We start from the raw sequence: 27,544 nt of genomic DNA, 5'->3' as shown, positions 1-27,544 counted from the left end.
AATCCTATCAATTATTAGGGTTAGGGTTAGGATTAGGGTTAGGGTTAGGGTTAGGATTAGGGTTAGGGTTAGGGTTAGGGTTAGAATTAGGGTTAGGGTTAGGATTAGGGTTAGGGTTAGGGTTAGGGTTAGGGTTATGATAAGGGTTAGGGTTAGGATTAGGATTAGGGTTAGGGTTAGGGTTAGGGTTAGGGTTAGAATTAGGGTTAGGGTTAGGATTAGGGTTAGGGTTAGGGTTAGGGTTATGATAAGGGTTAGGGTTAGGATTAGGATTAGGGTTAGGGTTAGGGTTAGGGTTAGAATTAGGGTTAGGGTTAGGATTAGGGTTAGGGTTAGGGTTAGGGTTAGGGTTAGGGTTATGATAAGGGTTAGGGTTAGGATTAGGGTTAGGGTTAGGGTTAGGATTAGGATTAGGGTTAGGGTTAGGGTTAGGGTTAGAATTAGGGTTAGGGTTAGGGTTAGGGTTAGGGTTATGATAAGGGTTAGGGTTAGGATTAGGGTTAGGGTTAGGGTTAGGATTAGGATTAGGGTTAGGGTTAGGGTTAGGGTTAGAATTAGGGTTAGGGTTAGGATTAGGGTTAGGGTTAGGATTAGGGTTAGGGTTAGGGTTAGGGTTAGGGTTATGATAAGGGTTAGGGTTAGGATTAGGGTTAGGGTTAGGGTTAGGATTAGGATTAGGGTTAGGGTTAGGTTTAGGGTTAGGGTTAGGATTAGGGTTAGGGTTAGGGTTAGGATTAGGGTTAGGGTTAGGGTTAGGATTAGGGTTAGGGTTAGGGTTAGGGTTAGGATTAGGGTTAGGATTAGGATTAGGGTTAGGATTAGGGTTAGGGTTAGGGTTAGGATTAGGGTTAGGGTTAGGGTTAGGGTTAGGATTAGGGTTAGGGTTAGGATTAGGGTTAGGGTTAAAACCAGAAGTTAACTCAAGCAAACAGAACCAGAACCGGAACCGAACCAGAACCGAACTCAAGCAAACCGAACCAGAACCGAACCAGAACCGAACCAGAACCGAACCAGAACCGAACCAGAACCAGAACCGAACCAGAACCGAACCGGAACCGAAGTCAAGCAAACCGAACCAGAACCGGAACCGAACCGGAACCGAACCGGAACCGAACCGAACTGGAACCGAACTCAAGCAAACCGAACCAGAACCGAACCAGAACCGAACCAGAACCGAACTCAAGCAAACAGAACCAGAACCAAACATTATTAATGTCCTCAGGTTGGCATTGAGAAAAATCAGATGCCTCAGTTTGGATGGTCTGATCCGGTTTCCCCTCTCAGTGAGTATTTGCCCGGTCTTTGAGAAGAACCCTAACCCTAACCCTCTCAGAAGGAACAGATGAAGCCAGGATACACAGCCTCCCCTCCATCACCTGTATCCTATATCCTCACATGTGATTGGCCGCATGGCCGCCATGCTGACCAATCAAAACAAAGTTCTGCTTTGAGAAGGTTCCCGTCAAAAGTCATGCCAACACCTGCATTCACGCACTTTACAGATGAGGTCAAGAGATAGGGAGAAGGTGTGCGTGCATGCATGTGTGTACGTGTGTGTGTGTGTGTACGTGATTGGGGGCAAATCTGTGAAAGGAACCATTTTATTTTATATGTTGATTATGCTAATTGAGGCAAGTAGATGAAGTTTCAATCCAAAAAAATAATTTTAACATTTTTTTTTTTTTTTTTTGAACTTTGAAAAGGGTCAATCTGACCCTGAACACAACAGGAGGGTTAAGCTTAAAAGTCAACAAACTACCCCTCCTTCAATCCAAATTATTACACTGTTTTGTAATATTATGTTTTTGTTTTCGATTTAATAAGAAGCACATAAGCTTTGAGTTAAAAAAAATACCTCTTAAAATTTAAACATAAATGCTAGCTTTTCTACCTATCTGCATTATTTTCCTATTTTTTGTTTCATGTTTTGGAAATGTGCGTTTTATTTTGAAAGGGTGTGGAGTGCGTCATCAACCTGCGACTGATGTGTTCCCTTCTATCTGGTTAGAAGCCGGGTTTTCCTTAAAGGATGCTCGTGTTGGTGACATGGCAGTCTCAGAGTTATTGAGTTATATTTCACATTAAGTTTGTCTTCTTAGTGTTTTATTAATTTTAATGATGGTGACGTTCAAACGAGCCAAACAAGCTAACACTGTGTGTGCTAAGCTAACAGGCTAGCCTGGTTTGTTTACATTGCTGAGCTGGTTTCAGTGATTCAGTGATTCAGTCAGGAAGCTCTCAGCTCTCTGCTCGGCTCCTCTTTCATGCTCCTGAAGTGTTTAAAGGTCAGAAATGAGGGAAAATATCCTACAAATGTAAGTGTGAACATAAAGTACTCAATATGAACTGTCTTAGTATCTAACCTGTTATTTTACTAGGTATGCTGTGTGATATCTATCCCTCCTTTCCTTCTGAAATGCAGTTTTTACTGTTTACTGCATCTTTACATGTCTCTACCTGAGGTTCATGTGACTATCTTAACTTTTATATCCTTAATATGATGATTAATATTTTTATTTTCTCTGTGTTTTATCCTGTAAAGCCCCTATGTGTGTGAAAAATGCTGTTAATCATTTTAATAACCTTACCTGCTTATTTAAAGACTCTCTCCTTTGGCTTATTTAATTATATACAGAGAAAAATCATATTTAAAATATTTGTTTAAATAATATATGTATTTAGATAATAAATAATAATTTTAAATAATAGTAATCTTTTAAAATATATATTTTTAAATCATAAATAATACATTTATTTAAATAAAAAAATATAATTCATAATTTTAAATAATGATGATCTTTTAAAATGTGTGTGTTGATAATAATTTATACATTTATTTAAATATTGAATAATAATTTTAAATATTAATCCCTTAAAATATTTGTTTCATAATAAATAATACATTAATAATAATAATAATAATAATAATAATAATAATACATATAAAAGGCCAGCTCAGTCCTGGACCCTGTGGAGGTGTTTTTTTTTATGTTAAATTTTATTTTTTTATTATTATTTTTTTTTTAATAAAAAAAAATATATATTTATATTTATATATATTTAAATATTCTTGTTGGAATTCTTGTACTGTACACCTTCTTGTTTGCTGCTGTAACTCCTGAATGTCCCTGTTGTGGGATGAATAAAGGAGTATCTTATCTTATCTTATCTTAAATAATGAATAATAAATAGTAATTTGAAATAATACTAATCTTTTAAAATATTTATAAAAATAATTTGAAATGATAATACTCTTTATTTAGCACTTTTTCAAAATCTACATTACAAAGTGTTTAACGATGCATCAAACGAAAGTTGCAACATAATGAACATTTTAAAAGACCATACAGTTAGTGCATAAACTATTACTATTAAAGAAGATAAGAAAAACATAAAAATGAAATATAAACATGACCCTCTGTGAGACACTTTGATCAAATAAAGTCAGGAAATGCTCTCTGATAAAAGTACATTTTGAACAATGACTTCAAGGAGAGAACAGAGTCCACAGATGTGGGGCCCGGACTGGAAACTCCTTGTCCCCTGTTGTTTTCAGACGAGTTTTTGGAACAGATAGCATTTTTCTTTGCTCATGGATCACAGGGTGCACACTGCAGTGTAGGTGGTTAAAAGGTCAGAGGTATAACTGGGTTCAGTAACCAATAAAATCTTAAACTTAATTCTAAAACGTGCTGGCAGTCGGTGAAACGAAGCTGAAACAGCCCGGCAACTGTTAAACATCATCTCCATCCCTGACCGTCATTTCTTTTTGTTCCCAGATGTTTTCTAAAGCGATGGCAGTGAAATCCAAGAAGGCAGGATGAGTGAGTTCAGGCCGGCGGAGCTGCTCGCTGGCTTCTGTCACACGGACGAGCAGGATCCGTTCCCCGTGTGGCGGGATGGACGCATCGGCCCCTGTTTTAACCAGCTGGTCCTCGGAGCGCTGCCTCATGCAGGGATGGCTGTTTTCAGTGCCTGCTACCTCAGCGTGGCGAGGTAGGTCATGACCCGCGTCCATCAATGAAGTAATGAATTTGTAAATATAAGAAATCGAAGAACGCAGCTGCAACAACCTCTCTAAGTAAGGATAATGTAAGGTGAGCAGGTGGTTATGCAAATTAGACAACTGGCAAAACCCTGATATCTCAGTTCAAACAGGATCCTGCTTATTTGATCTAATTCACATTAAAGTGAACATTTCCATTCAGGGTCACGTTAGACAAGGTGAGCAGCTTTGACAGGATGTTCATCAGAGGGGAGGTACAATGTGGTTCTACCATCACGCCACTTAAGACGTTACAGGAGTGTGACCCTGACCCTGAGATCTGACACATAAACCTCTTGTACCCGTAGATGCAACCTCCTGGGGTCGTCTCCTCCCTGCGGTTGGACGCTCAGGTTGGTGTCCGCCATCCTGGCTGTGCTGCTCTTCACTGCAGACGTCGTCCTGGTGAGTCTCCTCCGGCAGGCCGACATGTACCTGGACGTCCTCGCCGACAGCTGCGCCGTCCTGGCCTGGCTGGTCCACCTCAGTGCCATCGCGGTGCTCCAGGGGACGGCGTACAAGAGAACCAGAGGACCCACGATGCTGCTGCTGCTGGTGCTCCTGTCGGTCCCAAACCTGGTCTTTACTTTACTGGTTTACTGGGATGATCAGGAATATCTGGACCCCTCAGAACCTCTGAAATTTGCACGCTTTGTCCTCGCCTCAACCCGGGCGTTCCTCCTTCTGGTTTATCTTCTCGCCTTTGCGTTCCCGTGTATCAGTGGCGCTGGATATACTTTGTACATCAACACCGTGGAGGGATCCCCGCTCATCACGGAGAGAGACCAGATGGACACGGGTGAGATGGTGGCCGAGGACGGGAGCAGCGGCTTGTCTCGGGTCTTCTACCTGTGGCTGACTCCTCTGCTCAGACGAGGGCAGCGAGGGGAGCTGGACAGACCGGCCGATGTTTACCACCTCCCGCGGAAACTTCGGACTAGTGTGGTGTGTCGTTACTTCCATCAGTGCTGGGAGGCCTGCAGACGAGGGGGGGCTGTCAGTGAAGGGCAGGATCAGTGGCCCAGGCCGGTCAGCAGGAACCTCCTGAGCGGCACCTGGAGCTCTCACTACCAGGAGGAACCTCTGGAGCTGGAGGGGGATGTAGGACTGCTGAGGGTGCTGCACAAGGCGTTCGCGCTGCGGTACTACATCCTGGGTGTGCTGAAGGTGACGGTGAACTTGAGTAGCTTTGCCGGACCCCTCCTCCTCAGCAGTCTGGTGAACTTCATGGAGGACAAGACCGCTCCAGTCAGCTGGGGGGTCTGGTGTGCTCTGGGGCTCTTTGCCTCCACTGCTCTGGCTGCCATCCTCAGAAACATCTTCGAATTCGAGGTGTCCAAGGTGGCGCTGTCGGCCCGCGCCGCTCTGGTGTCAGCCATCTACGCGAAAGCCCTGCGGGTCAGCGGCAGCAGCCTCGCCGGCTCCTCTCTGGGCGAGGTGGTGAACTTGATGAGCACGGACACGGACCGCGTGGGGAACTTCTTCAACAGCTTCCACGAGCTGTGGAGCTTGCCCTTCCGCTTCAGCATCACCCTGTACCTGATGTACCTGCAGGTGGGCATGGCGTTCCTCGGAGGGCTGTGTGTGGCGCTCCTGCTGGTGCCTTTCAACAAGTTCCTGGCTTCCCGTATCCTCAGCAACAACAAGGACATGCTCAGACACAAGGACAGCCGAGTGAAGGTGAGAACTGTGGATTCAAATCTTCAGATATAATGATTTGTTTCTGTTAGTCCTGAAATGTGTCCGGTCATGGGTTTTGTGGCGTCTCTCTTCCAGTTAATGACCGAGGTTCTTTTTGGGATTCGCGTCATCAAGTTCTACAACTGGGAGTCTCACTTCACTCAGAAGGTCTCAGAGTGTCGGAAACAGGAGCTGTCCCACCTCAAAGCCCTGAAGTACCTGGATGCACTGTGTGTTTACACCTGGGCCGCTCTGCCTGTGGTCATCTCCATCCTCACCTTCTTCACCTACGTGCTGATGGGACACCAGCTGACTGCGCCTAAGGTGAAGCTAACACTAACAGGTCTAGACCGTACTCTATGTTCTATTATTAACATAGACCCAACATCAAGACCGGATCAGATCCAGTCCCATCTTCCAGACAGGACTCAGTCTGATCTCATCTTAATCCACCATGAGCAGAGCACTTTGCAGCATTTAGCAAGTTACAGTGGCAAGGACAAACTTCCTTTAACAGGCAGAAACCTCCAGCAGGACCAGACTCATGTTAGACACACATCTGCTGAGACCGTGTTGGAGAGAGGGATAGAGGGAGATGAAGAGAGAGAGAGATGATAGTGGGGAGACGGATAGTAGTAGTTGTAGGAGCTGGAGTCTGGACCACGTCCACAGCAGCAGAGATCCAGAGGAACCTACGAGACAAGGGAGCTCAGGGACTCCAGAAAGGTCTAAGAAAAGAGAGAAGAGAGGGAGACCAGAAGAAAGAAAAAGAGGAGAAGAAATGGTGAAGGAAAGACAGAAGGAAAGGACGGGATGAAGGAAAGGAGACAAAGGATGAAGAAACATGGAAAGAACAAAGAGGGAAAGAAAGAAAGAAAGAAAGAAAGAAAGAAAGAAAGAAAGAACAGAAAGTAAGGATGGAATGAAAGTAAAGAAAGAAAAGAAAGAATGAGAGAAAGAAAGAAGGAATTAAAGAATGAAAGAAAGAAAAACCCAAAAAAGGAATCTACAGCAGAGATCCAGAGGAACCTACGAGACAAGGGAGCTCAGGGACTCCAGAAAGGTCTATGGTTAGTAACTTTAATGGGACAGGAAGAGTTAAAGTGAGAGACAGGCAGAGAGAGGAGAGAGAGGGAAAGACAGGATCCCAGTGTGTCAGTCTAAGCCTATAGCAGCAGAACTAAGACCTGGTCCAAGCCTGATCCAGCTCTAACTATAAGCTTTATCAAAAAGGAAAGTTTGAAGCCTACTCTTAAAAGTAGAGAGGGTGTCTGCCTCCCGGACCCTGACTGGTAGATGATTCCAAAGGAGAGGGGCCTGATAACTGAAGGCTCGACCTCCCATACTACTAGACGGATCTTTAAAGGCACTTTTTGGACGCTTACGTTCGGAGACTTGTTAAAGTTCTGACTCTTCGTCCTCCTGCAGGTTTTCACCACGCTGGCTCTGGTGGGACAGTTGATCATCCCGCTCAACTCTTTCCCCTGGGTCCTCAACGGCATCCTGGAGGCCAAAGTGTCTCTGGAGCGAATCCAACGCTTCTTCAAACTCACCAACCAGGACCTGCAGGCGTACTACGCCCTGGGTAGGCTGCTGCTGCTGCTTCCACGTGTGTTTGTGTTTGTGTTTACTCAATGAGCCGGAGCAGGTCAAAGGATCTATTCATACCAGTCTTTGGCCTGTGACCATCTGTACCAACTCATCTCATTCATACACCTTTAACACACCTGGCTCAACCACCAGGAGCAGTTTGGGGTTCAGGGTCATGTGGACTGCGTGGTCACGGTTTCTATTGCTATCCATATATTTGATATTTGGCAACCTGATCACACACGTCACATCAAATCAATCCACAGAAAGGAGAACAGAATGGAGTGGATCAAAGCCAAATAGAACACGAGGAACATCCTGATCACACGTCATATTTGATTTTGTGCTTCTCTGTTTTTGTCGCAGTGACTCCTGAAGACAGTCAGACGTCCGTCCTGTTGAGTCAGGGGAAATTTTCCTGGCAGGGACCCGACGCTCCAAACCAAAACAACGAGCGGGAGAGCGGAAGTGGATCTGCTAAAGGGAGTCTGCTGCTGCACAGTCTGGATCTACACGTAACAAAGGTACGAGGCCTCTGGTTGAAACACTGTATGATGGGGTCGTCGAGGAGACAGGATGGAGCTTTAACCGCTTAGTGGAAGATTTCAATTTACAGCATCTCTGTGGCTTCTCAAACACTCCACCACCAGATCCATGTCCGGTCCGTCTCAGCACCAGATCTGATCGGTTTCTAGTCAATGTGTTAACTTCCACTGGATCCGCTCCGTTGCGTTCCGTCTGCGTCTCTGATCCGGCAGGTCTGAGTCCTCCGGATCAGATACACAAGACTTCTATTTGTGCCGGATGCCGGAGCACGACGCATCAATCTCAACAGAGCAGATGGAGCGGGGACAGGAAGTCAGGTTTCACCAAAACAAAATGAAAACATCCGGTTAATTTTCAGAATAAAACACTCTGTGTTATCACCAGATCGTATTTCACTTAACTACAACAACAAACCAAAGTCATGATGAGCGGAGCCAGGACCTGGAGTCAACAGGTCAGAGGTTTTCAGAGGACCAGAAAGACAACATGGATGAGGAGAGGAGGAGGAGGAGAATCCTTGATTCAGGGATTACAGAAGGGGAAACCTCGGTCACATGACTCCAGCAGAAGCTATAGTCCTCATGGTGCTGGTGAAAGGATCGAGTCCTGGTCCTGGCATTATTTGGAGCATGTCATTCTCTCTCTCTCTCTCTCTCTCTCTCTTCATATTTCCTGTCTCTCTGCAGCTGTCCTTTCAAAATAAAGGCACAAAAGCCTAAAACATAATCTTAAAAAAAGAGGAAAAACTCCAAAACACTCTTTTAAAGAAGTAACAAAAATAAGTTGACTGCATTTGAATGTCTGAGCTCCAGTTTGAAATCAAGATCTTCGCTCTGTGTTCATCACCTGAGGACACTAACAGTGTTCACCTCGGTCTCCTTCAGGGCTCTCTGGTCGTGGTCGTGGGGAAGGTCGGCTGTGGGAAGAGTTCGTTACTGGCTGCTCTCACCGGAGAACTCAGCAGGTACAACACCTGAGTGTGTTTAAGTGTTTCAACTGAGGTTTGATTTAAAGGGTTTGTTTGTTAGTTTAAAGGGAGTTTATTTAGTAAGGAGTGAAGTGGAATGTTAGAATGAACACAAAGTCCCTCCTCCGGTCTGCGCAGGCTGAGTGGAGTGGTGTACGTCGCAGACAGAGAGGTGGGTTTCGGTTTGGCGTCTCAGGAGCCGTGGATTCAGAACGCGTCGGTTCGAGACAACATCTTGTTCGGGAAGGTCTACGACTACGCCTTGTACCAGGCGGTGATCGAGGCCTGCGCTCTGTCAGACGACCTCAATGTAAGACAACTACACACTTCATGTTCTGTAACTGTCTGTTAGGAGCCTCCGTCCTACCCGGACTCGGCCTGATATCTGATTCATTTATCTTCAGGTTTTGCCGAACGGAGATAGGACAGAAGTCGGGGAGAACGGAGTGACCCTGAGCGGAGGACAGAAGGCTCGCCTGGCTCTGGCCCGAGCTGTTTACATGGTGAGTCCTCTTCAGGGAGCACAGAGACCGGAGAGGGGTTAACAGAAGAACTCATAAAGAGAGGAATAGAGAGAGGAGGGAAGGAATGAAAAGAGGTGTTATAAAGAACATGAGAGATCCTCTCCTCAGTGCTTCATGTGAACCGTATCAGCTGATGATGAAAGTTTCAGCTGATCAGCTCCAGCCTTGCTCTTTTCGCATCACCACCCACTCACCATACATTATCACAACATTTTAGCGTTGACTTTTAAAGCACACAAATCTGACAATGTGTCATTCTAGTTAAAGAAATGTGTAAAAATCTTCAGATAAAAGTAAAACAGTTAATAAATAAAGAAATATGAAGAGTTAGAAATATTTACTGTTTCTGACAAGTCGTGTTCTCCTCAACTTTCAAACCAGAGAGAAACACATCATCACACATTATTACCCGGCTCTCTTACTGATCTTCCAGTTGTGTAAGATGCTTGATTCTGATTGGTCTAAACCCCTTGACAACAGTTATTATCTTTCACTAACATGAGCAACACCAGAGACAAACTGATCACACGTCACGTCAAATCAAAGAATTTCCAGGACATTTAGCTTCTGCTTGTTGACATCATAGACCAGGGGTGTCCAAACTTTTTTCAAAGAGGGCCACATTTGATGTTGTCAGAATACCTCAGGGCCATTGGCTCCCACTGAGACTTTGGAATCATAAACGTTATATATGAAATATCTATTTAATAACAATTATTTTAAATGTTTTCTCAATAAAACAGTAACAGTAACAGTAGATTAGCAAACGTTATCTTCTTCTGGAGGAAAATGTTTTTCATTCGGGTCGGGCAAAGTGGGAAAAATATTGTGTCATTATTTTCCTATGGCAGGATCATGATCTGGATTTCATCACACTTCTTTTCATGTTGTTTTTAAGACTTTTCTGACCAGCAGACAACATTTTCAGAACAAAATTATTATTTTCCTGCATTCTGAACATTTTTTATGCACCTAATTTTGCCTTTTCTGTACAATTTCATAATTTTGATCTTGTCTTGTGTCCTCTTTTGTGTCTTCTGAACTTTTAGTGTTCATCAAGAACATTTTCACATCATGATAAGAACATTAATTTGAAAAACCTGTCAGCTTTAAGAGTTCATGTGTTTCTTCTTTATTGCCATCTTGAAGAATTCCCAGTGCTGTGGCTTTACACGAGTAGTCCATATGAAGCTTTTTGAGACATTTCTGGATTGATTTAGTTTTGTTTGTGTGCTTGAAAGAAACTGCAAATGTACAGATGATTCAGAAGGTGATTCATTTATGTGCTATAAATAACACAATTTAAGATGGAAGCTTGGGGCCATAAATAAATGGACCTCGGGCCGCAATTGGCCCCCGGGCCGTACTTTGGACATGCCTGCCATAGACGGTAAGCTGAGGTAAAACCGTTAGCTTCCGTTAGCATCCAAACAATGTGGCTAAAACCATGCGGCAACCTCTGGTCTCAAAATATGAGTACAATGCGGGAGTGCTAAAAACTGCAGTTCATCGAGCGTCCACTTGAGACTGGCTCCGGAAATACCGGAAACCACATACACACCCATTACAAAAAGGTGATCTTTGCAGCATTAATAAACATGTTTACAGCCTGGTTAAAAAAACTGCTTGGCTCTACGAAGCTAATCTCTCTATCGGCACACAGTCCATCCATCCATCCATCCATCCATCCATCCATCCATCCATCCATTTTCTTCCGCTTATCCGGGGTCAGGTCGTGGGGGTAGCAGTCCAAGCAAATTGACCCAGACATCCCTCTCCCCGGCGACACTTTCCAGCTCCTCCTGGGGAATCCCGAGGCGTTCCCAGACCAGGTGGGAGATATAATCCCTCCACCGCGTTCAGGGTCTACCCCGGGGCCTTCTCCCAGTTGGACGTGCCCGGAACACCTCTAAAGGGAGGCGTCCGGGAGGCATCCTTATCAGATGCCCGAACCCTCTCAGCGGACTCCTTTCGACCCGGAGGAGCAGCGGCTCTACTCCGAGCTCCCTCCGGATGTCCGAGCTCCTGACCCTATCTCTAAGGCCGAGCCCAGACACCCTTCGCAGGAAACTCATTTCAGCCGCTTGTATCCGCGATCTTATTCTTTCGGTCATGACCCACAGCTCATGACCATAGGTGAGGGTTGGAACGTAGACCGACTGGTAAATCGAAAGCTTTACCTTCCGGCTCAGCTCCCTCTTCACCACAATGGTCCGATACAACGTCCGCATCACTGCTGACGCCGCACCAATCCGCCTGTGGATCTCACGCTCCATTTTACCCCCACTCGCGAACAAGACCCCGAGATACTTAAACTCCCCCACTTGGAGCAAAGTCTCACTCCCCACCGAGAGAGAGCAATCCACCGTTTTCCGAAGATATTAAGATTATGAGTTTTGTCCAAATAAGGACATGACTGACTTGATTGACAGGTGGGAACTCATAGCTGTTGGCTAGGAGGATGAAACCCCGGCCCTTATTTATACTACGTCCATTATTTATACAGACTATGGTCAAAACCCCTTGACAACAGTTATTAACTTTCACTAACATGAGCAACATGAGAGGAAAACTGATCACACGTCATGTCAAATCAATCCACGGAAGAGTTCCAGCACATTTAGCTTCTGCTTGTTGACACCATAGACCGTAAGGTGAGGTTAAACCGTTAGCTTCCGTTAGCATCCAAACAATGTGGCTAAACCGTTAGCTAAAGTTAGCATGCTAAATCGGCAGGCTACGGACATTTTCATCTTGGATCCTGTCCCTCAATATGATGAAGGAGCAGAGCAGGTGAGAGAAACTTTAGGTTAGCGATCTCTCCAAAGAAAGTTAAACCATGAGCGGTGGTGATGATAGCAGCAGGGGTCAAAGTTGTGACATTAGTTTATTTTTAAAGGTGTGTGAACCGCAGAGCTCTGAGAAGGAGGAGAGCTGAATGAGGACAGGTTCATGTTAGGCAGATAAGAATCCATCACCATGGAACGATAATTGACGAGGAATCACTGGGACTACTTTTAAAAACTGTAAACATAAATCAGTGAAATAATCTTCAATGAATGTTTTTAACCAGTTTGTTAGGAGCCGGGTAATAAGAGGGATAATGTATGGTTAGCATACATAGTTAACCTTGCATAATAATATGTTGATGCATTATTAATCTCTCCCCCCCTCCAGGACAAAGACATCTACCTCCTGGACGACCCGCTGGCGGCGGTCGACACGGATGTGGCCGAGCACCTCATGAAGAAATGCATCATGGAGCTCCTGAGGGGAAAGACCAGAATCCTTTGCACGCACCGCATCGAGTTTGTGGACAAAGCCGACGTGCTGGTGCTCATGGAGAACGGGACCATCGTCAAAACAGGTAGAACGAAGAAAATGGACACAGACTGGTTCCAATGTGGAACGTGTGTTTCAACAAAGAGTCACTTTTTTTGATGCCCCCAAGAAGGTGCAGAATCTTCTCTCTAATCCACCCATACTAACAATCAGGTCTTTAAACTACAGGATAGAAAACTAATATAACATCATCATCTTCTTCTCCCTCTATCCCTCTCTCCAACACGGTCCCAGCAGATGTGTGACTAACGTGAGTCTGGTCCTGCTTGAGGGTTCTACCTGTTGAAGGAAGTTGCACTACGACTATTCATCTTACTACCATCATCTCTCTCTCCCTCTCTCTTCACCTCCCTCTATCCCTCTCTCCAACACGGTCTCAGCAGATGTGTGTCTAACATGAGTCTGGTCCTGCTGGAGGTTTCTGCCTGTTAAAGGAAGTTTGTCCTTGCCACTGTAACTTGCTAAATGCTGCAAAGATCTCTGCTCATGGTGGATTAAGATGAGATCAGACTGAGTCCTGTCTTTGAGGTGGTACTGGATCTGATCCGGTCTTGCTGTTGGGTCTTTGTTCCTTTGTGATGGCATGGGAAGGCTGTTTTCAGTTTGTCTGTGTGTATTATATCTATCCCGAACAAATAAACCATGAATAAATAATGAATACTTTTCTTTTCTGCGAACAGGCACACCAGCAGAAATCCTTCCTCTGGTGCAGGCAGTGCCGAAGAAACGGAAGAATGACCACAACATGAAGGAGAAAGGTGTGTTCACCTGAAGTACCTGCTTGATTTGACTGTTTAAATCAAATATAAAGAGCTACTTTGAAGAAGAGAAATTTGAAACACTGAGGTGAGATTCCTGTAGAAGTCTCTCTTTCTTACGGTCTTTCTCTTTTTTAACCAGATGGCTTGGAGCAGGAGGAAGAGGAGCAGAGTTCATCCCCTGATCTATGTTTGGATGGCGACCCTGACCTGTTGAGCGCAGAGCAGAAGCAGGTGGGCGGGTTGGCGTGGACAGTTTACGGGACCTACTGGACTGCTGTGGGCGGAGTGCTGGCAGCTTCTGTCCTGATGTCTCTGCTCCTCATGCAAGGTTCGGATCAACCCTATGAAGATTTTACTTACCAAATCCCAACAAACGTTCTCCTCAGACTCTTTCCAAACAGAGCCGGTCTAGACCGTTCTCTATGTTCTGTTATCAACAAAGACCCAACATCAAGACCGGATCAGATCCAGTCCCATCTTCCAGACAGGACTCAGTCTGATCTCATCTTAATCCACCATGAGCAGAGCACTTTGCAGCATTTAGCAAGTTACAGTGGCAAGGACAAACTTCCTTTAACAGGCAGAAACCTCCAGCAGGACCAGACTCATGTTAGACACACATCTGCTGAGACCGTGTTGGAGAGAGGGATAGAGGGAGATGAAGAGAGAGAGAGAGAGATGATAGTGGGGAGACGGATAGTAGTAGTTGTAGCAGCTGGAGTCTGGACCACGTCCACAGCAGCAGAGATCCAGAGGAACCTACGAGACAAGGGAGCTCAGGGACTCCAGAAAGGTCTAAGAAAAGAGAGAAGAGAGGGAGACCAGAAGAAAGAAAAGAGGAGAAGAAATGGTGAAGGGATGACAGAAGGAAAGGACAGGATGAGAAAAGGAGACATAAAGGATGAAGAAACATGGGAAAAGAAAGAGAGAAAGAAAGGAAGGAAGAAGAAAATAGAGGAGTACAGAAGTAAAGAAAGAAACAAAGCAGAAAGGAATGAAAGGAGAAAAGAAGGAAAGAAAGAAAGAAAGGAAGGAAGGGAGGAAGGAAGGAAGGAAGAAAGAAAGCAGAAAGGAATGAAGGAGAAAGGAATAGAAGAAAGAAAGGAAGGAAGGAAGAAGAAAAGAGAGAAGTGAAGAAAGAAAGAAGAAAGATAGAAAGGAAAGAACAGAAAAGAAGGAGACAGCAGAAAGGAATCAAAGGAAAGATGGAATAAAAGGAATAAGAAAGAAAGAAAGAAAGAAAGCAGAAAGGAATGAAAGAAAGAAAGAAAGAAAGAAAGGATGAATAACAGACCCCCAAAAAAGGAATCTACAGCAGAGATCCAGAGGAACCTACGAGACAAGGGAGCTCAGGGACTCCAGAAAGGTCTATGGTTAGTAACTTTAATGGGACAGGATGAGTTAAAGTGAGAGACAGGCAGAGAGAGGAGAGAGAGGGAAAGACAGGATCCCAGTGTGTCAGTCTAAGCCTATAGCAGCATAACTAAGACCTGGTCCAAGCCTGATCCAGCTCTAACTATAAGCTTTATCAAAAAGGAAAGTTTGAAGCCTACTCTTAAAAGTAGAGAGGGTGTCTGCCTCCCGGACCCTGACTGGTAGATGATTCCAAAGGAGAGGGTCCTGATAACTGAAGGCTCTACCTCCCATACTACTTTTAGAGACTTTAGGTTGATATAGAAGTAAAATAAAACTTGCAAATTGACTCCAGAAGCTTCTGTAGTGTATTAATTCATGAAGTTCACTGCATAGAAACAAAAACAATGTTTATTTCTTCTTCAATCTTTTTATTCATTTGTGTTTTCTGTGATCCAGCCTCTAAGAACGTCTCTGATTGGTGGCTGTCTCACTGGATATCAGAGCTGAGGAACAACGGGTCTGCTTCCACAAACAGCTCCTCCTCCTTCTTCGGCGCCTTCATCTCACCTCACCTGCTGCTCTTCTCACCCGGAGTGCTAGTGTAAGCCATCCAATTAATATGAAACACAACCTTCAAAAGAATCCTCCTAATCAATCCCAGTGTGTCAGTCTAAGCCTATAGTAGCATAACTAAGACCTGGTCCAAGCCTGATCCAGCTCGAATTATAAGCTTTATCAAAAAGGAAAGTTTGAAGCCTACTCTTAAAAGTAGAGAGGGTGTCTGCCTCCCGGACCCTGACTGGTAGATGATTCCAAAGGAGAGGAAAGGGTCTACCTCCCATACTACTTTTAGAGACATTAGATAACCTCTTCATCAATCTGATTACATTTCCACCTCTCCTCCTCCTCCAGGTCTCCTCTCTCCCCCTCGCTCCAACTGTTCCCTAACTTGAGCTCCAATGTGAAGTTCTACCTGATGGTGTACGGCTCCATCGGCGCATCAAACACTGTCTTCACCGCAATTCGAGCTTTCCTCTATGCATACGGGACCATCTGTGCCGCCAAGACCATCCACAACAGGCTGCTGGACCGGGTCCTGAAGGTGAGTCATGGGAGCGCTCTCACTCCACTCTCAGGCTTGGCTCACTGCTGACGCTGTGAGCCAAGCGGGGCAGATTGAGGCATTTTTTGACCGCAGGAACTTTACCCCGGATAATCTCCCCCCTAAAAAGCCCCTGCTATGGGGGTAGTACTTTTCAAAGGTCCCGGGACTTTCAGGGGGCGGGGCTTGCAATGCTGAACGTGTCTGATTGGTAGATTAACCGCAGTGTTTTTATTTCGCCCTCCGTCCACAATAACATCACACACATCTGTGATTCTCTTGATTTCTCTTTCTTTCATTAGTTTTTATTTGTTCTATCTTTTTTGTATGTGTGTGTACTTTTCAAAAGAAGAAGCTGTGATTCTCTTGATTTAGCAGCTTGTAACAGTAGTCTTCTCTCAGCCCACCTTGAATGAGTCTCCAGTTAACAGGGTCGCTGTTTAAACCAAAACACCGGCCGATCTCTGCCACGGCTTTTGAGTTCAAAAGGATTTTGAAGCCGTGTTTTTTTTTGTCCAAATTTTTTTTGTCAAAAAATTTTTTTGTCAATTTTTTTTTTCAAATATATTTTTTGGGCAATATATTTTTTTTCCAATATTTTTTGAAAAAAATAAAATCCATTTTTTTTGTCAAATTTATTTTGTCAATTTTTTTTTCAATTTTTTTTTCAAAATATTTTTTTCAAAACATTTTTTGTCAAATTTTTTTTTCGTCAAATTATTATTTTTTTTCAATTTTTTCCAAAAACCATTCACAGTCATTGTTTTTTCCATCTGTGATTCACTTGATTTCTCTTTCTTTCATTAGTTTTTATTTGTTCTATCTTTTTTGTATGTGTGTGTACTTTTCAAAAGAAGAAGCTGTGATTCTCTTGATTTAGCAGCTTGTAACAGTAGTCTTCTCTCAGCCCCACCGTGAATGCGTCTCTCCTCCCGGTGTTCAGGTTTTTAAAGTGACCCTGTAAACTGGAGACCTTCAGCTGAACGTGTCAGTGTTTGTGGAGTTTACACAGCTGTTGAAACACAGAGGGAGTTCCTGGGAATGCAAACTAGTTTAGTTTTTATTAAGATTTCAAAATATGCTCATCAGATATTTAATGATGGTCTAAAGACGTTTATGAGGGATGCATCCGGCTGAGAGTTGAAACGTCTTTGCTACTCGCGCTTATCTCCTCTCACGTGTTGATTCAGTGAATCCATCTGTGATGAAATATAGCACCATCTAAACAAGGCAGCTGGGTCTCTTCAGGCTAACAGGCTAACTGTTGTGTTGCTCAGAATGATACCTGCCTGTCCGTCTGCTTCTATGGTGTCATCTGTGATGAATGGCATTCCTCTTTGTGTTACTGCCCTCTACTGGTGTTGATTCATTCATTGCTTTTTCCATGTTTTTAACCACAGGCACAAAATTTTCTTTTTTTTTCATGTTTTTCTGATTTTGGAACACAATTTCAAATTTGAGGAAAATCAATTTTTTGACAGGCTCCGGGTCAACTTTTTTTTTTGTCAAATTTTTTGTCAAATTTTTTTTTTCAAAAAAAAAATTTTCTCAATTTTTTTTTTCAAAAAAAAGTTTTTCAAAAAAAATTTCTTCAACATTTTTTTTTTGTAAATTTTTTTTTGTCAAAAATGTTTTTTCAAATTTTTTTTTCCAAATCTGAAACAGCGCCAGCTGATTCTCTTCATGCTAACAGGCTAACTGTTGTGTCGCTCATAATGATACCTGCCTGTCCGTCTGCTTCTATGGTGTCATCTGTGATGAATGGCATTCCTTTTTGTGTTACTGCCCTCTACTGGTCTGGTGGTGTGGTGCATTTACTTTTTTCTCCTCCATACATCACTGGCCTGATTTGCACAATCTACCCGGGACTTCAGCCCGCGGTCGAAACGCAGACAACAATGGGGGCACATGGAACCTTTTAGTTCAGGGTAAAGTAGTTCTGGGGGGGAAAGTAGTTCTGGGGGCTAAAAGATCCTGGAACTCTTGGTTGAAATGTACCTATGTTTGTTTACGCTCAGATAGCAAGCTTTAAGAGTTGATGTGATACATCCCCTCCTCTTATTCATCATGCTCTCCCTCCTCTGCAGGCCACGGTGACCTTCTTCGACACCACCCCGATGGGTCGCGTTCTGAACCGCTTCTCCTCGGACCTGTACAGCGTAGACGACAGCCTTCCCTTCATCCTGAACATCCTGCTGGCCAACGTCTTCGGCCTGCTGGGGATGCTGGTGATGATATGTTACGGCCTCCCCTGGGTCCTCGTGCCTCTGCTGCCCCTCGCTCTGCTCTACTACCAAACGCAGCGCTTCTACAGACACACGTCCCGCGAACTGAAGCGCCTGAGCAGCCTCACGCTGTCGCCCGTCTACTCTCACTTCTCTGAGACGCTGACGGGGCTGGGGACCATCCGGGCCAGCGCCAGCACGGCCAGGTCAGACGAAACCTGATTTGATCCCTTCAGGTTTTTAGTGTGTTCTCTTCACAGTCACGTGACTCTTAAAGACTCGGTTCTGTTCCAGGTTTCAGGAGGAGAACGCCAGACGTTTGGAGATGAACCAGCGCTGCTTGTTTCTCAGCACTGCAGCCGCGCAGTGGCTGAACATCCGGCTGCAGCTGATCAGCGTTGCAGTGGTGACCGGTCTGGGGGTGATTGCTGTCGTCCAGCATCAGTACAGCTCTGTGGATCCAGGTGAGCTCTCAGGTGGATTCAGGTGACTCTGCTCGGGTTACGTTGAGTGGTCGGCCTCTAACCTCTGTGTCTCTCAGGTCTGGTGGGTCTGTCCCTGGCCTACGCTCTGTCCCTCACCAACCTGCTGGCCGGCCTCATCTCCAGCTTCACGCAGACTGAGATGCAGCTGGTGAGTGTGGAGAGGACGGAGGAGTACTCTACCGGACTACCCAGCGAGCCTCTGGAGCAGAACTCACAGGTGAGACGGGTCCTGGGTCTTTCTGGAGACCCTGAGCTCCCTTGTCCCGTAGGATCCTCTGGATCTCCTTTTTTGGGTCTGTCATTCATCCTTTCTTTTCCGTTCTTTTTTCTTCTGTATTTTATTCCTTCTTTTTTTTCTGTTCTTCTATCTTTCTTTCAATCCTTCATTCCTTCATTCCTTCATTCCTTCATTCCTTCTTTCTTTCTTTCATTTCTGTTCATTCTTTCTTTCCTTCTTTCTTTCTTTCATTCCTTCTTTCTTTTATTCCTTCTTTCATTCCTTCATTCCTTCTTTCTTTCTTTCTTTCCTTCTTTCTTTCTTTCTTTCTTTCTTTTATTCCTTCTTTCATTCCTTCATTCCTTCTTTCTTTCTTTCTTTATTTCTTTCTTTCTTTCTTTCTTTCCTTCTTTCTTTTATTCCTTCTTTCATTCCTTCATTCCTTCTTTCTTTCTTTATTTCCTTCTTTCTTTCTTTCTTTCTTTCCTTCTTTCTTTTATTCCTTCTTTCATTCCTTCATTCCTTCTTTCTTTCTTTCTTTCTTTCTTTCTTTCTTTCTTTTCTGTTCTTCTTTCTTTCTTTCCTTCTTTCATTCCTTCATACCTGTTTTCTTTCTTTCTTTTCTGTTCTTCTTTCTTTATTTCCTTCTTTCTTTTATTCCTTCTTTCATTCCTTCATTCCTTCATTCCTTCATTCCTTCTTTCTTTCTTTCTTTCTTTCCTTCATTCCTTCTTTCTTTCTTTCTTTCATTCTTTCTTTCTTTCTTTCATTCTTTCATTCTTTCTCTCTTTTCTTCTACCTTCCTGCTGTGGACGTGGTCCAGACTCCAGCTGCTACAACTACTACTATCCGTCTCCCCACTATCATCTCTCTCTCTCTCTTCATCTCCCTCTATCCCTCTCTCCAACACGGTCTCAGCAGATGTGTGTCTAACATGAGTCTGGTCCTGCTGGAGGTTTCTGCCTGTTAAAGGAAGTTTGTCCTTGCTGTTGCCACAATCATAAGCTGATAAAGTAGCAGAGTTAAACTTTGTTTGGTCGTCATGCACCGCCACTGATGAGGAAGATGATGACAGAAGAAGTTAAGATCCACTTCCTGGTAGATCTTGGTTTGAAATGTCATCTCTGTTCCCTTCACTCTCTCTGTCCAAACTCCAGCTGCCTCCGTCGTGGCCCGAGCAGGGCTGGCTGGAGTTCCACGATGTGGTCCTGGCTTACAGAGAGGGTCTACCTAACGCTCTGGATGGGGTGAGCCTGGTGGTGCGGCCCGGGGAGAAGGTGGGCGTCGTGGGACGCACCGGCTCCGGGAAGTCGACCCTGTTCCTGGCTCTGTTCAGGATGGTGGAGCTGAACCAGGGCCGGATTCTCCTGGACGGACTGGACATCGGCACGGTGGGCCTGGCTCAGCTCAGGTGGGTCTGAGGCGGGATCAGTCAACACGGGTTGATAGTTCAAGGGTTTTTAGGGATCTTTTGGCCGAAGTGCATCAAATTTGTGCAGAATTTTGTAAGATTTTCAAAATACGTTGTCATGATTTGATCCCTCAGATGCTGCTATTATGATCATAAAAATATTAAGTATAAGAAATCAGAGTTCTTTTGCAAAGGCTGCACAAATCTTATTATTTTATTGTCATTTTTTTGTTGTTAGAAGATGGTGAAAGGGTTAAAAATGCTCTGTAGGTGAAGAAATGTTAAGAAATCACAAGAGAAGTGCTCCATCTTTCAGATTAAAGTTGATAAGTTGAGTTTCCGCTCAGCAAAGACGTCTCCTGCAGCTTGATTCAGACTCTGATGATGCTTCAAAGTGTGACAGCGCTTCTTTATTCTGTTCTTGTTGTGTTGGCGCCCTCTGCAGGTCCAGATTAGCCATCATCCCTCAGGATCCCTTCCTCTTCAGCGGGACCGTCAGGGAGAATCTGGACCCGTGTGGGCGACACATGGACCTGCAGCTGCTGGAGGTCCTGGACCAGTGTCACCTGAGCGCTGTGGTCCAGAGGACAGGTGAGACCCTGAGACTCAGAGGGGGTTAAAGACGAGCAGAGTCTGAGGTGTGTCTGTGTGGAGTTAAATCCACCTGACTCACTTTGATCCTCTCCGCCCGTCTTCATTCTTCTGTCGTCACGTGATCAGAAAACACCCGAGGGACGGTTACACTGTTTAATGTTGACATGTTGAAGCCTGAAATATTAAATCAGAGCATTTAGAGTAAATTTAAAACTCTGTTGATCATCCATGTTTATCGTGAGAGGATGAATCTGCAGCTTTGTGTGAGACCAGAGAAAATCTAACCGTGTGTGTGTGTGTGTGTGTGTGTGTGTGTGTGTGTGTGTGTGTGTGTGTGTGTGTGTGTGTGTGTGTGCTTCAGGTGGTCTGGATGCTGAGGTTGGAGAAAGAGGGAAGTCCTTCTCTGTGGGTCAGAGACAGCTGCTGTGTCTGGCCAGAGCTCTGCTGACTCAGGCTAAGGTAAGAACTCACCTGTTCTAGTTTTCATCATCAGCTAAACATGGTTTATTTATTCATGTTTCTATAAATTTACTTTTATTAATTAATTAATTAATTTATTTGTTTGTATATTTATTAGTGTATTTATTTATTATTGTGTTTTTACATTTCTCTATATTTGTGTATTACTGTATTTCTTTGTTTGTGTATTTAATCATGTATTTATTTTTTATTAATTAATTTGTTTATTTATTTATGTATATATTTGTTTATTTGATTAGTTTATTTATGAGTTTATTTATTGAAAAATAATTTATTGTTTATTTAAATATTCATTTTTAAAAATCTATTTATTTATATTGATTAATGTGTTGTTTTTTTAGTAATTTATTGGTTGATTTTTTATGTATTAATTTGTTTATTTATTTTTGTTCATTCATTGGTTTATTTATTTATGAATGTTTCTATTAATTTACTTTTATTAATTTATTAAATAATTAATGTATTTATTTATTTGTGTATTTATTAATATATTTCTTTATCTGTGTATTTATTCATGTATTTATTTATTTGTGTATTTTTTAATGTATTTCTTTATCTGTGTATTTATTCATGCATTTCTTTATTTTTATTTTGCACAATCTAAAACAAAATACACAGGAAATAAAAACCAAAGATTGATGATAAAGAAAGCAGGAAGAGGCAGAAAACTCAGAGAGACGATTTGCAGCCTCCACCTCATCAATGTTTAAATCTCACAAATTACAAAACACCACATACAAATTTATATAAATAATAAGATGAACACAAAAATATATTGAAGTTACAATTAAAAATATAAATACAGTTATTTACAGGAACGTATCCAGAAGCATAAATGATGAGTATGTAGAAATATGAAGTTAATATGTTTTCTCTTTAATTTTCTCTCGTCCAAATCACGGCTGTAAGAAATAAAATGTTCTGCTTTCAGTGTTAAAAAATTTGTGAAATTTTGTAAATAATTTAGATTGCCAAAAAAGTGGGAAAGTAATGAGTTTTAAGGGTAAGGTTTGATTATTGCCTCCATGTTCTCAGACTGATCCTCTGTGGACGCTGCAGGAACGTAAACCAGCTCTGCTAAAGCTGCAAAATGTTAAAAGTGCATCAGTGCAGGATTCGTGTGAACGCAGCTCTCGTAAACACACTGAATGGCTAATGCTGAAAAAATTCAACCCATAAATAAAAATTCTTGGCCAGATTAACTTAATGTTCCGACACACCCTTTTCTTCTTCTATTGTTTTCTCATGGTGTGATTTCTCTTTCAAACTCACCGAGGAGCTGAATCTAATTACTGTTTGAAAGTGCTGAAGCTGAAAACCACACGATGCCTCAATGACCTCGTGTGACCTTTAACTTTCACCTGCCGTCAGCTGAAGATAAACACAACACAGGAGACTCTTTCTTTACGACTCTAAAGTTCAAACCTCGGCCGTTCTCTCTGATCCTGCAGCTCCTGTGCATCGATGAAGCCACCGCCAGCGTGGACCAGAAGACGGACAAACTGCTGCAGCAGACCATCAGAGAGACGTTCAAGGACAAGACCGTCCTCACCATCGCGCACAGGTAACACATCTTTAACCTGTTTTTGAACCGTGTGAGTCAAACTAGCGGTACATTTCCCTTCTTCCTGTCTCTGTCTGTGTCTCCAGGATCAACACCATCATGGACTGTGACCGGGTGCTGGTGATGCATGCTGGGAAGGTGGTGGAGTTCGACACCCCGGCTGCTCTCTGCCAAACCGACCACTCCATCTTCCAGAGGCTGGTCGGTCAGAGAGGAGAGTCCAGATGACTGAAGTGACTCCGTCAGAGGGAACATAACCCAAAAGGACAAATGGATTTTTTTTAGATTTCCATCCTGGAGGAGTCTGTGGAGAAGTTGCTTTTTTTTAGCATCGTCCTGAAAAACTTTAAATGCACAAACTTAAAAAACACTTCTAGCTGAGAGGCCGTGAGCGCTTTTCTCCTGATTATTTGTCTTTATAAGATCAAGGGGTTTGGATTTATAAGTGATAGTATGAAGTTTATGACATTTAGTTTCTTTAAATTTATCATTTTACAATGTAATGTGATTCTGGCATGTTTTCTTGAACCTTTAAAGCTATATCCGTTACCATACTTTAGCTTTAAAGCTCCTGTAAGGAGTTTTTAACTGGATATGAAACAGACTGAAATCAACAATGATGCCTCTTTATGGCCTGCAAAAACAAACAAGACCATTATCTTCAAGGCTTAGGGTGCCTAACCAACATGCCTAACCCTAACCGTCAGTGGGCTATGTCCCTAAACCTAACCTTTGGTCATACTCGCAGTGTATCCCCTCGCCTAAACCCTAACCACTTAGACTTTATGCCTAACCCTAACCCTTGGTATTCGTTAGTGGACTATGTCCCGAACTGTAACCACTAAGACTTTATGCCTAACCCTAACCCTTGGTATTTCAGAGAGGACTATGTCCCTAACCCTAACCACACAGACTTTATGCCTAACCCTAACCCTTGGTATTTCAGAGAGGACTATGTCCCTAACACTAACCACTCAAACTTTATGCCTAACCCTAACCTTGGTATTCGTGAGTGGACTATGTCCCAAACCGTAACCACTAAGACTTTATGCCTAACCCTAACCACTCAGACTTTATGCCTAACCCTAACCCTTGGTATTTCAGAGAGGACAATGTCCCGAACCCTAACCACTCAGACTTTATGCTTAACCCTAACCACTCAGACTTTATGCCTAACCCTAACCCTTGGTACTTGGATGGTGGGTATTTAATACAAAAGTCAGTGGACTTCCTGACCTAATGATAATACAGAGGGTATGGAAGGCTTCGGGAGGGGGGTAGGCTTCAGTTACAGCAACTATAGCACAGCTTTTTATGCTCTTTTTTTACAGGTAACAATCCCAGTGAGTGATACATCTCACTGTTGAAAGAAAGCAGGACGAGACGCTCGAAAAGAGTACTCACACGTGTATAGAACAAAATCAGCAAAGATGTGCAGCACACTCTTTTGTCCACAGGGGGCGCCAAATCCACACAAACAGAAAGTTCCTCACAGGAGCTTTAAAGTCAACGTTTTTATGGAGCGTCGTTGTCGTAGCAGTTTAAGGGCTGGTTCGCCTTCAGGCCTCGACCCTCTGCTGCATGTCTTCCCGCGCTCTCTACTCCCGATATTTACCGTCTCGCTTCAGATGTCCGATCTAATAAAGCCGAAACTTCCCAATTTAAATATTCTGCAATTATTCCTTTTAATAAAACACTACAAACAGGCAGACGGCCTTTTGTAAGTCGCTCTAAACTCACGCAGTCCATCAGCGAGTTAACTTTTCATTGTCTTGATTAGCTTCTTCTTAAAGGGGCGGTAGTTGCACTAAGATTTGTACGTTTTAGAAGTAACTTAAAATTAAGTAATATGTGATTGCAAACTCTTCGTTGGCTGCTTCAAAACATTCAGAGGAACATTGTTCTCACTTTTCTTCCATTTACACCAAAGCTTATACAGTTACAAAGTCGAGGAAAGCAAAACTTGATCTTGACACAAACGACTAAAGGAGCAATGCAGCTATTTTAAAGCCTGGTTTGAGTACACTGGAATTCCTCCTTTATGTACATTAAGAAATGTTAAACAGAGTGTGTGTTGCTGCTCTGTGTTTTAGTTCTGCAAAGATTATAATAATATCTACAGAGGGTGGTTGAACTGATATAACCTTTTTTTTTGGACTGTAGTAAAGGAGAGGGGATGAAGAAGTTTACAAATGTTGGTTTTAGTCAGGGATCATTTGGGAAAGGTCTGAAACTGTGAGTACCGTCAGACAGATCGCCTGACTTTAACCGCCTCCGTTATGACGACATTATTCTGTTACGTTAGAGGGAAGTATACTGATGATAAAGTGAAACTCAATGCCAGTAAGTGAAAACAGTTAAAGGAAATTTCACCAGATCTCTATCAGGTCCATCACAGCACAGGATCTGATAGGTTTCTATTCTAGTCAATGTGTTAACTTCCACTGGATCTGCTCAGTTGAGTTCCGGCTGCGTCTCTGATCCGGCAGGTCGGAGCCCATCGGATCAGATACGCAAGACTTCTGACAGGAAGTCAGGTTTCACCAAAACAAAATGAAAACATCCGGTTAATTTTCAGAATAAAACACTCTGTGTTATCACCAGATCGTATTTCACTTAACTACAACAACAAACCAAAGTCATGATGAGCGGAGCCAGGCCTGGAGTCAACAGGTAAGAGGTTTTCAGAGGACCAGAAAGACAACATGGATGAGGAGAGGAGGAGGAGGAGAATCCTTTATTCAGTGATTAAAAAACTCTGTTGCATGACTCCAGCTGTCCCTCTGTCCTGGAGCCGGACCGCGGTGATTCAGAGACGGACCGGACACGGATCTGGTGGAAGTCCGAAGTCTCGAAAAGATTTAAAATCAAACGTCATGTCTTATTTGAACACCATATGAAACCGTCCTCTTCAGGTGGCAATAAACTTACAGATTTTATGTGTTTAGATATTTTAAGGTCATTCTTTAAGTGTTATAATCCACACATGCGTACGTTAGAAGCCTTTAAATACTGACCCTTAAAACTGAAAGTAAATATTTTGAAGCTCTACGCTGTAAAGTTGTAATTAACTACGGCTATTGAAGCCCTGATTCAGCTTCGTGTTGATTTAAGAGCAAAATCTGATGCTATTGGATTCAACATTTTCATAATTGATGCGACTTACTAAACAGGTTTATTGGTTTTTGTGTGAATCATGACATACTGTGTGTTGGGTGTTCCTCAGGGAAGCGGTTTGGGTCCCCTCATGTTTTTGTTTCGTGTGTTTATTGGTTGATAATGTTGGATGAACAACTTTGATATGTTAAAAAAAAAATACTCTTCTTGTCTCTTGGCAGCAAATAAATGATGGTTATGGTTTCTGTAATTTATTGTAAGTATCACAGCATTGTGTTTTGGTTTTTTATTTAATACGAAGTTTTGCCTTTCGTGAAGAGAGATGGCCTAACATCTTCTGACATCATTGGCTCGACGTAAAACTCCACTGAGCCCGCTTTTGTATCTGCAGAAAAGATATGTGATCAAACATTTTATATAAATCATCTCGGCAGGAGCTCTTTATTTTACTTTTTTGTTGTTTTTGTGCATAAAGTACTTTCTGATCAAAAGTACTCCTTGGTTATTAAACTCTCGCTGGCAATAAATCAGATTCTTTCGTAATGAAAGTTGTTGTCACACGTGTTTTATTCCACCTGAGAACAGAGCCGTTCTTCTTACATAACATCAGAGCGGTCCGTCTGCAGCCACAGCCGTACCTGTTCAGGTACCATTATGTAACTGTCTTTACTTTCCATGCAGATTCACACAGACTGCAGTCTTTGTGACCAACAGGTGACTGTAATCAGAGTGACTCACTCAGTGAACGCCTGCCGCTCCCTTGGCACAGGTGAGCCTTTTTTCTCACGTTAGCAAAATTAGCATCTTGTCGGGGGGGGTGTTTGGGATGTGTTTTTCTGCTCTTAACTGGTTCATGTCAGTCCAGGTTTTCAATTTAAATTTAAGGATGCATATTATTTCTGTTTGTGTGTTAGTTTTAACATTGCACTCTTGTAGGAACCGGGAAGACATTTTCAAAATCCAATTTCAAAGAGTTAGATTTAAATCTAGAATAGGGAATAAAAAAGGAACTAAAACATGTTTAAAAAATCACTTAAAGAAAGTTAAATCAACTTAAAATGTAAGTCAAATCAGGACTCAGTGTGTAAGAAGGAAGGCGGGTCTGAGATTGCACTTCTGCACTTGTTTGTGTTTGTATGCATATAAGCTACAGGCATGCTCTAGTCAGGGTGTGTTTGCATGAGGGTGTGTGAGGTGAACGTGTGTGTGTGCGTCTCTTGACAGTTAATGGACGCAGCAGTCGGAACCTGTTCGTCTGCTTTGAGGCAAGTATTCGTCCAAGTGACGGGCACTCCTCTCCTCAGTCGCCTGTCGTCTGCAGAGCAAACAGCATGGACCGATAACTGTGGGATCAAACTCTGGGGACGTACGTTCAACAACACGGGGAGAGCTGCCAGGACACCTGCCTGATGGACCCCGAGGTCAGTTTCATTGATGAGTTTTCTCCTGGTCCTTAAGAGGGGGGGGGCAGGTTTTGGGGTGCTGTGCTTGCAGTTCCAGGTAGTTTCTGTCAGAGTTTCAGCTCCAGAAGTCCTCAC

The 27,544-nt window shown here is 43.2% G+C and overlaps 1 protein-coding gene across 1 annotated transcript; it reads left to right on the top strand.

Annotated features, from left to right (window-relative positions):
- The first annotated feature begins 1,949 nt into the window (after positions 1 to 1,949).
- abcc10 (ATP-binding cassette, sub-family C (CFTR/MRP), member 10) lies at positions 1,950 to 26,554 on the top strand. The gene is made up of 22 exons (XM_034688685.1): positions 1,950 to 2,315; positions 3,780 to 3,996; positions 4,354 to 5,725; positions 5,822 to 6,049; positions 7,154 to 7,310; positions 7,682 to 7,839; positions 8,746 to 8,825; positions 8,967 to 9,138; positions 9,233 to 9,331; positions 12,530 to 12,719; positions 13,375 to 13,452; positions 13,595 to 13,783; positions 15,268 to 15,412; positions 15,724 to 15,913; positions 18,001 to 18,344; positions 18,433 to 18,602; positions 18,680 to 18,840; positions 19,998 to 20,251; positions 20,697 to 20,842; positions 21,207 to 21,304; positions 22,777 to 22,889; positions 22,976 to 26,554. The coding sequence occupies exons 2-22, from the start codon at positions 3,821 to 3,823 to the stop codon at positions 23,115 to 23,117; spliced, it is 4,662 nt and encodes a 1,553-aa protein (XP_034544576.1). The 5' UTR covers positions 1,950 to 2,315; positions 3,780 to 3,820; the 3' UTR covers positions 23,118 to 26,554.
- The last annotated feature ends 990 nt before the right edge of the window (positions 26,555 to 27,544 follow it).

This window comes from Notolabrus celidotus, chromosome 7 (assembly GCF_009762535.1).
Source record: "Notolabrus celidotus isolate fNotCel1 chromosome 7, fNotCel1.pri, whole genome shotgun sequence".
NCBI lineage: Eukaryota > Metazoa > Chordata > Actinopteri > Labriformes > Labridae > Notolabrus > Notolabrus celidotus.
Note: the sequence above shows the minus strand (reverse complement) of the source record. Positions and strands in the feature narration are given on the sequence as shown.